The 13,598-nt window shown below is 40.2% G+C and overlaps 1 protein-coding gene across 1 annotated transcript in view; it reads right to left on the bottom strand.

Moving 5' to 3' along the window:
• DSCAM (Down syndrome cell adhesion molecule) overlaps positions 1-13,598 on the bottom strand; it is an 845,501-nt gene that overhangs the window by 25,190 nt on the left and 806,713 nt on the right. The window contains exons 30-32 of the mRNA XM_006886768.1: positions 12,998-13,147; positions 3,048-3,245; positions 1,170-1,472 (exon numbers count right to left, since the gene is read on the bottom strand). Coding sequence (XP_006886830.1) covers positions 1,170-1,472; positions 3,048-3,245; positions 12,998-13,147 — 651 coding nt within the window. The remainder of the gene's footprint in view (positions 1-1,169; positions 1,473-3,047; positions 3,246-12,997; positions 13,148-13,598) is intronic.

Here is a 13,598-nt window from a genome sequence, read left to right as displayed (position 1 = left end):
CCACTCTCCACTGGAGACAGTGGAGAGATTGGAACTCTCATACACTCTTGGTGGGATTGAAAAATGGAACCACCACTCTGGAAGGCAGTATGGTGTGTTCTCAAAAAGGTGAATATAGAGATTCTATATGACTAAGCTATACTACTGCTAGGAATATATCTCAATGAAAACAAAAGTGAGATACAGAGATTTATACATCAATGTTTATGGCAGCATTATTCTCAACAGCAAGCACATGGAAATAGCCCAAATGTCCATAAACAAATGACTGGATTGAGAAATTGTGGTACACTCACATGATGGAATATTATGTGGCACTCAGGAGCAACAATTTTGAAAAATACTATATAACATGGAAGAGTCTGAAGAGCCTTATGCTGAATGAACTAACTCAGGTGCATAAGAACAAATACTGTATAGGCCCGTTATTTTAAAATCAGAAGGATAGTGAGGAAGAAGTGAGATTTGTATGGACATACAAAGAAGGGGAATGATGTGGGAGAGGGGCTTGGGTGGGAGATGGAAAACCATGGGTGGAGGGAGGGAGCAGGGAAAAAAATGTACATGAATGAAGCATAATGAAAAAACAAAAGAAAGAAAGAAAGAAAAACAAAAGCAAAACATGGTTTCCAAATTTTTTACATTCCTCCCAACCAAGCAGTGAAATTCTCTTGCATCTGGGTTCCTGGGCCTCTGTGACTACTTGAACAAGAGTATATGGTAGAAATTATGTTGTGTCAGTTTCTAGGTTCAGCTTTCAAAAAAAAAAAAAAAAAAAGAACTGACATTTTCTCCTTTAGGTGTCTTGGTATATTCACTCTTAAGACTTAGTCACCATGATGTGTGGAGGCCCCACCCACCCTGTGGGGAAACGTACACAGAGAGAACTGTGAACATGAGGCCGCCACACGGGAGTGCTATTTGGGGTGTGTATCCCTGAGTTCCAGGGGAGCCTCATCAGGTGATAATGTACAGAGCAGCCATGAGCTATCTCCCTCAAGCTCTGATCACATTTTCGATTCACAAATAAAACAAGTGGTTGTTCTTGTGTTAAGACAATCATTGGAGTGGTTTGTTATGCAGTCAGCCACAAACAAAATACCCAATTTAGAACAATGGGAAAGGTTTCCATGTAGAAGAGACTCTTCCCCACCCATTCCTCTTCTCACCTGGCCGATGTGCCTTTGGAACCGCCATATTCATCACTCTTCCTCCATCCTGAGGTTTAGGGGGTGATGCAGTGAACCTGCAGATCCCCGATTCTGAAGGGGTGCTGGAGGTCAGACTGTCTGTGTATTCATTAGTCCCTGCCGTCAACTGTTCGGATGAAGTGTCCGATATGAAGCACTCTGTGATGGTGAATTTGGCGTGCCTCAATTGTTCTTCCATCTTGGCATGCTCATAGGCCCTGGCAAGTTCTTCATAAGTGGAGGAGGCACTTTCTGTGGAGACCATGCTGCTTCTTGCTCGATCTACATAACAAGAAAGAGAAAAGAAGATGGATGACCCTTGTCCCTGATTGTTTGAATCAACTGAATTGTCCTTTCTGGTTTCTGGCTATTTCTTTCAGATCACAGTTTTCCAGGAGTCTTTACTCTCTGATCAGTGGAATCTTGTCTCTGCCACTCACAGACTGGCTTTGTAAACCACAGGTGGCATGGGCCTGGGGAAACATCTTAAAAGGTTTCTATCAAATTCTGAAGTCAAATATCTCTAGCTTAGAACATTTCCTAAACACATCCTTCAACCAAAAAAGTTTCATTTTTTTCATTTTATTCAAACAATGAGGAATGATGTAAAATGAACTACAGTGCCCACCCGCATGTAATCTGCAAATCGATGGGTACTGCAGAGACTGTTTAACTGGCATGAATGATTTGAGCTCTATGGTTTAGCTTCCTGGGCCTCAGGCTAAAGGAAATAAGCCATAACAATGGTGAGAATGAAGATGTGACTTTGCATGCAAATTTCTCCCAAGGCAGAATGGTCCCTCATGCCTGGGAATCTTCTCCTGTTTTTCTAGATGTGTCACTGGTGGTGGTGGTGGTGGGGGGCTGTGGGGAGGAGGTAGAAAATAACCCAAACAGGTGCATAGGTGTTTTTTTCCCTGAGCAGTGTTTTTCTGCTCAGGGGCAGCTCTGCAGTTGAAGCCCACAAAAAAGTTCTGAACTCACCTCAGTAAAACCCTGAGACTCTGAAGAAGATTTAACAGCCATAAAAATAAATTTACACCGTGACGTCCCACTTTGGGAACACTATTTTTGAAGTATATCATCAAGAACAAAAGAAAAATGAGTATTCAAATTTCCTACAGCTATTAGGTTCAGATGTAATTTCTTTTCAAACTTTTAAGGAGGGGGGGCAATGCAGTGCTATTCTTAGATCTTATCTTTTCTCAGGAGTGAAACCTTGGTGGTTGATGGCAGAGACTAGATGACTTACCTTATAATCAACCTCTGTTTAATTGTCAAACTGATCAGCCTGCATTCTCTATAGAAGGAGCATTGACCTTGTCATATAACTTCAAGTGCAATATTTAATCTTGGAGATGACAGTGGGCTATACTCCCTCTGAGGATAACCAGGCATTAATGCAGTTGAACAGGTGAAGATTTAAAATTTCCCCTTTTCTCCCAGTGGGGTAGAAACAAAAAGCAGAAAGTAACTTGGACTTGCCATTCAAGAGACTCGCAAACCAGATACGTTGGGCTCTGTTTTGCACAATTTTAGATGTAAATGCTGTCCAGTGGTGTCGGTAACTCTCAGATAAATTGCTCAATCCTCTGAAAACAAATTTAATAAAACCAAAACCAAACCCATCCTTGTCAAGTACTTTCCAAACTCATGGCAACATGTATGTCAGGGTATAGATTTGAACCTCTATCTTCTAGTTGACAGCCTGGGGCTTAACTATTTATACCACCCAGAAACTCCAACCTTTAAGAGAGTAAGTTAAATAAAAACTAGTACTCCCTTCTCTTCTCTGTAAAGAGCCTACAAAGTTCACGGTATGGGCAACTGCAAGGTTTGGGTCATGCAGGGCCATACCTGTGTCCTGGGAGGGGCTGACGCTGTAGCTGTCACTCTCCTTGTCCACTGACCCTGCAGCCCTGGGTGTCGGCAGCCTCCAGTCTGTGGTGAGAGTGTGTGCTGAAATGGTGGGGTGGGGTCTGTTGAGTGTCCACTGGCTGGCGTACCGGTTTCTTGCTGTTGGTCCAGCCTTTGCATTCCTCCTGGTGGTTGGATCTGGGAAGAGTCAAGACGAAAGTTTGTCTCTTGTCTCTTGATGCACATAGTCAGTTGTGATTATAGTTATAGTGTTGAGGTGAGCTGTACATACCTGAGTAGAGTTCTCTCAGCCAACCAACCACACTAATCCATCCTCCAGGGCCTACTCCCCCAGGAGACCCTCCCTGATTCTCCTGCCCAGAGCCCCCTTTACCTCTCATTTACCGTATAAAACATTCATCTGACATTTGTTGTTAGTTGTTGTCCAGTCACCTTCACCTCACGATGACTTTTCATATAGCAGAGAGGAACATTTTTCTAGTTCATTATCTTTGCATTACTAGTGTATCTGAGCCCACTCTTGCAGCTATGTGCACACATCTCTGATTGTACACCATGCACTATGAACCTACTGTGTCAATTCATCACATGGGGGACTTGCCTCATTTTCATTGACCTTTATTTTACTAAGTAATTGTCTTTTCTCTAGCAATTTGATCAGATTCTTAAGGATTAAAAACATACTATAAGGGAAAGAAAGACTATGACATTTGGACTAAGAATGTGCACGTCTGAGCCTTGCTCTTGGACCTTAATGATATCATGACCTACAGTGCATCATCTAAGCTCCCTGAGTATCTCTGTACTTGTAAAATGAGTCAGCTCAACCAAACATATTCTAATGTGTCAGCTCAATCAAATATATTCTAATGTATGTACTTTCTAAACTTCTTCCACCTTGAGATGCTCACTCTACTATGGTCTCACAGTTACCATATCAAACTAAACAAATCCAGTTGCTGTGTGGCTGGACTCCTGACGTTCCTATGTGCAGCAGAAGAGAATTCCATAGGTCTTCAAGGTAAGCTCATTGTCCAATGTGCCTTTAACATTTCAGTTAAAAGATGACCTCTTACTTTATGCAGCTGAGGACTTCCTTTGTCTCAAAGATGACATCTTTGGAACGGGAACAAATACAGACCTCTTCCAGTCAGTTGGCCAAGTGGTTGTCCTCTAGATTTCTTGACACAACTTGGTGAGCACATATAGGGTAGCATCTGTTAGTTGAAATACGTCAATTGGTATACCATCAATTCCTGGGGGCTTATTTTTTGTCAATTCCTTCAAAACAGCTTGAACTTCTTCCTTCACCACCATACACTTTTGCTCATATTGTTTCATGATATTCTTCTGTGTCTGCCAATTCCTTTCGGTACAGTAATTCTGTATACTCTTTCCATCTTCTTTTAATACTTCCTGGATCATTTAATATTTTGCCCAAAGTCTAGCATTTTCAGAATCACAAAGGTTTATATAAATATTTTCTGGTGCTCAGTAGGTTTTCCAAGAGTCTGGAGCCAAAGGCTCCAAATTGTTATGATAAACTGGGTTCTTTGCTTATCTCTTGTGTGAAATAAGAAAAAAAAATTTCCTTTGACAGTGATAAAAGTAGGACATTGGGATAGGTCACTACACTGCTTTTCTGGAACTCTGTGGAAAAGTGGGGAAGCTCAATTTTTAGGACTGGTTTTTTTGGGGGTTTTTTTTTGGCTTTCAACTTAAAATGTCTAAGTTCCTCTGGATGGACAATTTCTACATATTCTGTTTTTCAGAAGAATCTTATGCAGGTATATTTCAAAATGTCCTCACTACTTCTCAGTGTAGTTGTACTGATTCTCGGGATATATGCTTACAATATAGTGACCCTAAATCACATGTGGTATGTGTGAAATATGTTGTGTGTGACTCAAACATTTCAACCAAGTAGTAAAGAATGTAAACTGACAAATAATGGCTCCAACATAAGTAATATCTGATCTTATCAGCTATTACCTTTCAGTTGTAGACCTCAGCTTTGTTGTTATGTAATGTGGCACAGTACTGAGTTAATCTATTTTCAAACTAACTAACTAACAACTCTGCATGTGTATCCTTAAATATTATTATATAGCATGCATGACCCTGATGCAAAATTACTTATAATGTCTCTTATAAGATATTAATCATCCAAGCAAAGAAAATTAGAACACAAAGAAATGCTGGGCTTTTGCTTTTCCAATGAATGCAAGGTAGTACCAGAATGCCACTGTCAATTAAGTGTTTGAGTGGATCCTTTTGCAAGACTGAAGCTCTGCCATAGGTTCTACTGTCATCTACCCACCTTCTTTGATTTGGTCACAACAAAGGACCTCTATCAAGGATAGGCATAGTCAAGCATCCCTCCTGAGACCTTTCATTAAAAGTAGAAGCCTAAAGGCTGAAGATTTGGACATTTAAACTAAATCTTACCACAATTTTTCAGGTCTAACTGAGTATCTTGGGGTCTCCTCTGTGTGCTGTGACATGACTACCTTACAGAAAATTCCATGAGCCTATCCTGATGGGCCAGACCCTTTCTCTGTTTATGTTAAAATAAAATCTCCTGAGCCATCTGCTCAACAAAAATGATGCCGTGTCAAAAGCAGAGATCTAAGAGGGGCCAGCCCATAAGATTGTATTGACTTCTGTGTGCTTTTAAGGGCCTCAAAGTGTCTCCAGGGCAGGTCAGGCCTGCTCATATTTGGACACACCCACTGAACGTATTAACATTTCTGGGATAAACAACTTCAGGAAAGAACAGATACAGCCCAAGGTCACTTTATGGATGAGGCAATGGAAACTCAGAAAGAAAAATGACACAGCTTTTAAGTGATAAAATGGAGCTCAATGGAACCCACTGACTGAGTTCAGGGATTGCCAGCTATTTGACCTATATGTGTCCTCATGCTGGGTCATGTGCATTTCTTAGTACAGCGTCTGCATGACACTAGCTCATTTATAATTCCACTGGTACATCAGAGGCTGACACAGGTTAAGGTGAAATGACTTTCTTTTTAAATAAAGGATTTTTCTTTCTGCAAGTTTCTAGCTATTGGACTTTGAACATAATCCATCATTCTATGATGCTGGAGACAAGCTTTTTGATGACAGCCAGATCAATGCATTTTGAGATATCCTGGGTAATCACAGAACTCAGACTTGGAGTATATTCTCTGCAGCATTGATTTTAAGGCAGATTTCATCCCATACTTACAAGATTTTACAGAAAAAATTTTATGGGGAGTTTTTTTTCACCCCCTCCTTGATTAGAATGTAAATGAGTTATGCTAGAGTGCCAAGCTCTTTAGACAACAAGGTGTGAATGATAATTGCATCTCACCACTGAAGCTAAAGGAAAGGTCCTCAAAGTGATAGAAAAACATTATCATGGGTAGGAGGCAAATGTCTTCCAGGCACTATTGACTTGATAAGTGGAGCTTAAACAAGTAGAGCTTGTTATTTAAATGCTAATGAATCTTTTCCAGAAAATTACCCAGCTCCTTGCATGAGTATCAAGGGTTCTCATTTTTATTCTTCTTCAAGTTTCTTGTAACTACGGTAGGCTTATTGGTAGTAAGGGTGTTTGGAAGGGCAGCTCCACAGTAATCGTCTGGTAAATTCCAGAAATATACTCAGACTTAGGCATAAATAATAAGCATTCTCATTTTTATCACTTGGAAGTAAGGTCTAGGGATCCACAGCTGAAAAGTTAGAACCCTGAAAATCCCCTCGAGCAGCCCAGCCTCACACATGGCACAGCCAGGAGTCAAAATCAACCGGATGGCATGTAGCAGCATTTCTGGTCTTGAAGATACTGTAATGGCTGTGGATCATTCTGAGCTACTTTCCTCTTGCTCACGATTATCACTGGAGGGGAGTTCCACAGGTCCATCTCAAGGACACACTTTCCTCACAGGCCCAAATTCCTCACGGAGCAGTGATCATGACCACCATCCCCCCTTTTCTCACTGGGATCCTTCCACTGGGAAAATTGCAGGGTGAGGCTGCATGTGTCAGCTGCTATTCAAAGCTAGAACTCAGTCTGAGTTAATTTTGTTCATTATCCCTCTTTTCTGGATAAAGAGAGCTTTGCCAGTGACCTGATAATGTTGAAAATATAGGTCATGATATTAGCTTCCTTAAACCACAGCCTACAGTTCTGTTCTGCTCGAAGCCAACATCCTAGAAGGGAGGTTGTTTCTCTATGTAGAATAGTGGGTCACTTGGTACCTTGTTTGTTTGGTTTTTTTCTTAGTAATCAAGATTTTGGAGCCTTTGTTTTGTCCCTGAACTGTTCTGTATGATAGGTCCTGGAATAATAGCTAATATAAAAATTTTTGCTTTGATTCCACTCAGTAACCTCCTTTGTATAACTTACTAGCTAATCTGTAAAGGAGATAAATGTAGGGATTTGCTGCCTCGGCATGGAAAGTATTTTGCTTGGCTCCCTAACATTCTAATATAAATAAAAGTTAGCAAAGAGGCATAATGCCTGCTAAACAGCCAATGAGTTATAGGGTATGTAATATAAATAGCTCTCGGCCTCTTAACAATGGGTCTGAATCTGAATTAAGCCTCTGCCCATGGAATCAAATTAATTACCCTGAATTTGGGAGAAGATTTGTGGATAATAGGGTTATAAAATATGTCATGTGCACTGGTCCTGTGACCCTGATAGTAGCTTGCCTTTCCCCGCTCCCTGCCTAGGTATTGCTTTCTATGTAGATGCTGAGATTTCAGCTTTTGGTGATGATAGGACCAGGTGTCTCATAGAGACAACAAAGCTGGTAGATTTGGTCATTGCTATTATTTAACTGAGAAATATTTATTCAGAAATTATGCACTAAATCTCTTCAATCATATCATCTGCTTCCCCAAATACCACTCTCAGATTCTTTCTGAATCAGAGGTAATTCAGTAATTTCAACCAGAAAGACGGATTTCATTTTGTAAGCCCTTCTTATTTAAAAAAACATTCAAAATCCATTCTTGAGTCTCTCAAAGGTACAGTTTCCTGGGTGCCACTGGCCAATAACTGAAGCTGATGTTGTACTAGTTTCCTTCCTCTTGACCCTGGACCCTGGGAGAAGATTCATGAGCTTGAGCACCTGGACACACGGAGGGTGCAACCCTGGAACCCTGCCCATTGTTTTAGAAAGAGGCACATTCAGCAAGGGAGGAATCACTCTCTGAGCTTATTGGGAAAATGTAGGTCAAGAGATTTGGTGAATTGATCAGAAAGGCTAGAAAATCACGTTAGAGGAGTTGACAGAAAAATACCCATGGAAAATCCTAAAACTAGAACCTGGGAGCTCATGAGATACAGAAAGAAGCTGAATACAAGAGTTAGTATGGGGGAAAAGCTGTGTTCTACCCTTTTCCCAGTCTCATGCTTGGTAATTGCTCTTTGAATGAATAAGTGATCAATGAATGGATCATTCCTAGGTTAACACAGCAAAAACAATAACAACTCCACAGGTCAATGCTAATAATATTTTACATGTCTTCACATCTTTTCAGATTTGAGAAGAAAAACATTGAGTTAAGTTCTCACTGGGAATGATTTCTTTGGTATCTGCAAAGTGTTATGGGACAAAATTATGCACATATTAAAAGACTCATCTAACTAGATAAAAACATACACATACACTTAGATGATTAGAGGTGGTGTAGAGCAAAGACAGGGGTATTAAATTAATTACTCAAGATCTGTTTGAGCAACTAAACATCCTTTCTTTTCCTTCCCCATTATTTTATCTTTGCAATTTGATTAATTGATCAATATTTCAAATATATTCATTAAATATCTACTATGTGTCACTGTAGCCCAGGTGCAGAACAAAATAGGGTCTTAGCTTTTGAGACTACTGCAATCCCATAGGAAAGGTAAAGAAGTAAACTGAGGGATATAAAGTCAAGTGATACACCCATCAAAAGAGACAATTAGCATAGTGTTCCAATGTCTCCTGTCTCCATACTAAGAATTTATTTCAACTCCACTGCTAGAATATAAAATGGCTAGAAACATAACTTCTACACTCCACTCATTCTAGTGTGCAAACAAGGTAATTATACGTTTTTCTTTCAACAATTAATTCCTATCATGACACACAGCCTTCATACAATTCAAGTAATATTTTTAGGTGAGGAAATCTAAGACATAAATATGAATGTATGCAAATATGCCAAGCAACAGTGAAAATAAAGATGAATTTATCTCATCAGATTAGTCTGAAAGAGAAGCATTTCCTCATGGAGGTGACCATTCTTGGGGTAGAAGAAGAAATCAGCCAGTTGGGCTTAGAAAGTGCATGCTTTCAAACGCATGTGACAATGTTTCCAAGTCTACATAAAGATGGAATGCATTTTGTCTCTAAGACTATGGCTTTGGGAAATAGCTAATGAAACACTCTATACAGAGGTCTCTTACTAATACAGTGTGTTCTGTGGCTGATAAATGCTTTTACAATTCTTTGAACCAGAGATTGATGCATAAGTTAAGAATAGATCTGCTTAGCATGAATAAACATTATTGAATGAAGTTCATTACCAATAAAAGGAACATTGTTCTGTAATATTACTTCATTGTGATATGATCATAAAGATCAGGGTATGCATCCCAGCTCGTCCCTTCCAATTTCCCTGGGGCTCACTGCATTCCAGGTGAGTCCTGACTACAACATGCTGGGCAGTCTTAGGAGATTGGGCTTAACTGCTCCCTCTGCCTGATGAGTGGTTCCTTGATGTCATTTTGATCTTGGTTCATGTCTTCTTCTCAACAGAGAGGTTCTCTAGAATGACCTAGATAGAAAGTCATTCCTTGCTCCCCACCATTTCCACTCCCCCAATGACTCACCATCAAGTATGTCTTGTTTCATTTTCTTAGTACTAACTGAGCAATGTAAAATGATTTATTTACTTGTTCATTGTCTGAGGAGAGACTGAATATCCCCATAGAGAATGGCCAGGCCCTATATAAAATACAATTCTGATAGACAACCTGGAGCTACCAGCCAGGAATTAAAACCAATATGTCTGCAGCTACCAGCCAGAGGACAAATGACAGTACCCATAACACTAGGCAACAAATGTCCAGAACCTGGTTAATAACGAACAGTTTCTTCACTTTCCACTCCCCATGTCCCATATGACCCAACTGGAAAAGTCAAGTATGCTCCCCACGGAATACTTTCGTCTAGTTAGAATGTCTCCAGCTTCCTTCAACAGTCTCCAGTCAAACACAGCTGAAGCCTTGCCTCTTCTTCCACCATAAAACTTTCTTTTGTGTGTGTGTGTTTAAAATTTTATTATTTTTGTGTGAGTGTACCATCAAATCAGATCTGACAGGTACAGGAGGAGACTGCCCCTCCTTCCCCGGCAAAGCATCTGGTGGATTCGAACCGTGCGACTCTGGGATTGTAGTTGCAGCTCCTTGCCACTAGGCCACCAGAGCTCCCCTTTAAATTATTTTTATTTTAGTGTGTGTGTGTGTGTGTGTGTGTGTGTGTGTGTGTGTTGTGTTGTGTGTGTGTGTGTGCTGTCAGATCAGATCTGACTGGTACAGGAGGAGATTGCTCCTCCTTCTCCAGCAGAGTATCTGGTGGATTTGCACCGTGCACCTCTGGGATTGCAGTACACCTTCTTGCCACTAGGCCACCAGAGCTTGCCCATAAAACTTTCTTACTTGTTTATCTGCCTTTGAGTCACTGTGAAATGCGAGTGATGGTGGCTGAGACCCTGGTTATAAAGCAAGGTCTGAATAAGTAGGCTTTCTTTGTTCTCATTTGGAGGGAGGGTTTCTCCCATGAGGAAGACATGAATGTCTCATAGTACTTTACTCATGAAGCACTCCAGCACTGAGCATTGGGCTGTAGTAGAGTATATCTGTGGTAAATATTGTTTGATGTTGAATATGTCTATTCTCAGCGTCCTCCAAACACACTTGCAATGTGATAGCTATGGGATCTATGCCTCTCAGCACAGACTCATATCAATGCCTCTGTTAGGATGTTGATTGTCATGAAATCAATGTCCTCGTTGTCTTGGGTCTCGTTTTGTAGTTAGAAGAGTCTCTGTGCTTTAGTCTCATGGCCTCCTCTTCCATCTGAATTAGCCTTATCCATTTCCATGCTAACTAAACATTGAAAGAGAGGTGGAAAACAATATTATTGGGGTTTTTTTGTTTGTTTGTTTGTTTTGTAAGCTGGCTGATGTTGATCTGCAGATTTGATAAGCATGAAGGACATACCAATGCACAGGGGCAGGGGTGACATAAACATTTCTGATTATGTTACTCCCAAGCTGAACCATCTCAGGGAGGCCTTTCCCAATGAAGGATAGAGAGACACCAGCTTGTTACAATGCAGATTCGTGAGCCCACCTCTGGACCAACTAGATCAGAATATCTGACGATGGACTCCTGGGATCTGTATTTGATCCCTGGTGATTCTGATGCTCATAAATAGTTGGTTACCATTGCTGGTGTGACAGGCATCTGTTCTGTGTTCTCTGTCTCTTTCCCCTTCTCCTGTCACTTAAAAAAAAATCTCCAGGCTGAATGAGCTGGAGGACTGCTCAAGCCAATGAGCTGTCCATTTAAATGTCCAGCCCCTTCAGGCTCTAAAAGCTTCCCTTGATGCAAGAGCAAGAGAGGCTTAGAGACCCATCAAAGCAGAGTTTGAAGTGCCAGAAGCCATGCCAGACAGATCATAATGAAAATGCCAGTAACTAAAAAGAATGTTAAGGACCTCAGAGATTTTAAGAGCTGGGCTCTCATTTACACCCTTTGGCAAATCAAATTGTCACTCATGCCCTGTTCAGGACTCCAGAATGTGTTAATGGCATCAAAGAAGGAAAGGAGGAAGATGTAGGGAGGAAAAAATAACAGCCTTTTAGTATACTCCTTAAAACATTTTTCCAAGTGAATTTCAATAATTATCCTGTTTTCTGCATAGTTCAAAGTTATTTGATAACAAACCAGGGTTCCTTAATGAAGTTCAGTGCATTTGACAAAGCTTCACGAATTAGAGGGAATTTATAAAGAATAGCTTTCAACAGTATAATATTTCTATTTATTTGACTAATTATAGCATACTGCTCTAAGAATGTAAATTTTTTTCAGAGTGATTAGATTTAAAAGACTAACATCAAAGCTTTCAGAATGATAATAATCGGGACATCAATTTCTCAGTCTTTAAAGAGATTTAGGAACAATTTCAATTATGGAGAAATAAAACTATCTAATTAATAAGCTCTAGATACAGATTAGAGAATTTCATTTCACTGAAGTAATTAATTTCCATGTATTACAGATGCAAATATTAATAATTAAGCCCAACATAATTCCCGGATTAACCAGGGCTAGAATGTTTCTCCAACAGTGTGTTCAGGAGAGAAACATAAGCTTTGAGGACAGAGTGGGCTAACTCTTGGTTTTAGTACTTAATATGTGTACACATTTGGATTGTTTACCCAAGAATCAGTTTTCTCATGTGTAAAATAGTGGTTATAAAACCTGCTTTACTCTAAGTGCCTGTTAAGGTGGCTGTAATGATAATAAATGTGACAGCAACTTTCTAGCTTGACCCTGTCATGCAGTAGGCAAACAACTAGTGTTAATCACCCTCCCTTCTTGTGTGTTGTCTAAATAATTTTTTTAAAAAAATATTAGGTTATGCTGAAACATATAATTTTCCATAGCAAATCAATACAAAAAAGTATTTGCTTCAATGGTCACACTTTTGCTTCTTATTAAAAGCACACTGGATAACCTAAATAAATATGCTACTGTACCCATGTGTTTCTTGGGCACAGGCTTGAAAGGCTCCAATGTTTCACTGGCTAGGGAAAGGCCACCACATTTTCACCACCGACAGCACCCACATGGTTGTTAAGTGTGACAGGTCACTCACTCGTTCCTGGGCGAGCATCCGAGACATCCACCAGTGGCCCCGTGGCCTGGGACACTGACTGGTAGTGGACGGTGTGGGTCACTGTCAGTGACTTCTGTTTAGCTGCCTCTCCAAAGTCGGCATCAGTCAACAAGACTGTTGAACGGTCATCTACAAAACAGCAGAGACACAGAAAATCAAATCATTTTATTCCTCTTTGTTTTCATACCAAATGATTTTTGTGGGGAAACAAAACCAACAAGTTAGTCTCTTTTTTCACTTCTTAGGAATTTCTACTATTAATGATAATAATAACACTTTGTTACATATGCTACTGTAGAGTTGGGCCTCATTCCTAGAAACCCCATCTACAGTGAAATGAAACACTGCCTGACCCTATAGTATTCCCCTGATCATTTGTGAGTTGGACCATTGTGCTCCATCACATTTTCATTGGCTGATGTATAGAAAGGAATCACCAGACATTTCTTCCTAATCTGTCTCAATCTGAAAGCTTGGGTGAAACTTTTCCAGTATCATAGCAACACTCAAGCCTCTACTGACAGACAAGTGATGGTTGTGCATGAGGTACCCTGACTAGAAATCAAACTTGAGTTTCATG

Source organism: Elephantulus edwardii, unplaced genomic scaffold (genome assembly GCF_000299155.1).
Source record: "Elephantulus edwardii isolate Elephantulus edwardi_28Jun2011 unplaced genomic scaffold, EleEdw1.0 scaffold00051, whole genome shotgun sequence".
Classification (NCBI taxonomy): Eukaryota; Metazoa; Chordata; class Mammalia; order Macroscelidea; family Macroscelididae; genus Elephantulus; species Elephantulus edwardii.
Note: the sequence above shows the minus strand (reverse complement) of the source record. Positions and strands in the feature narration are given on the sequence as shown.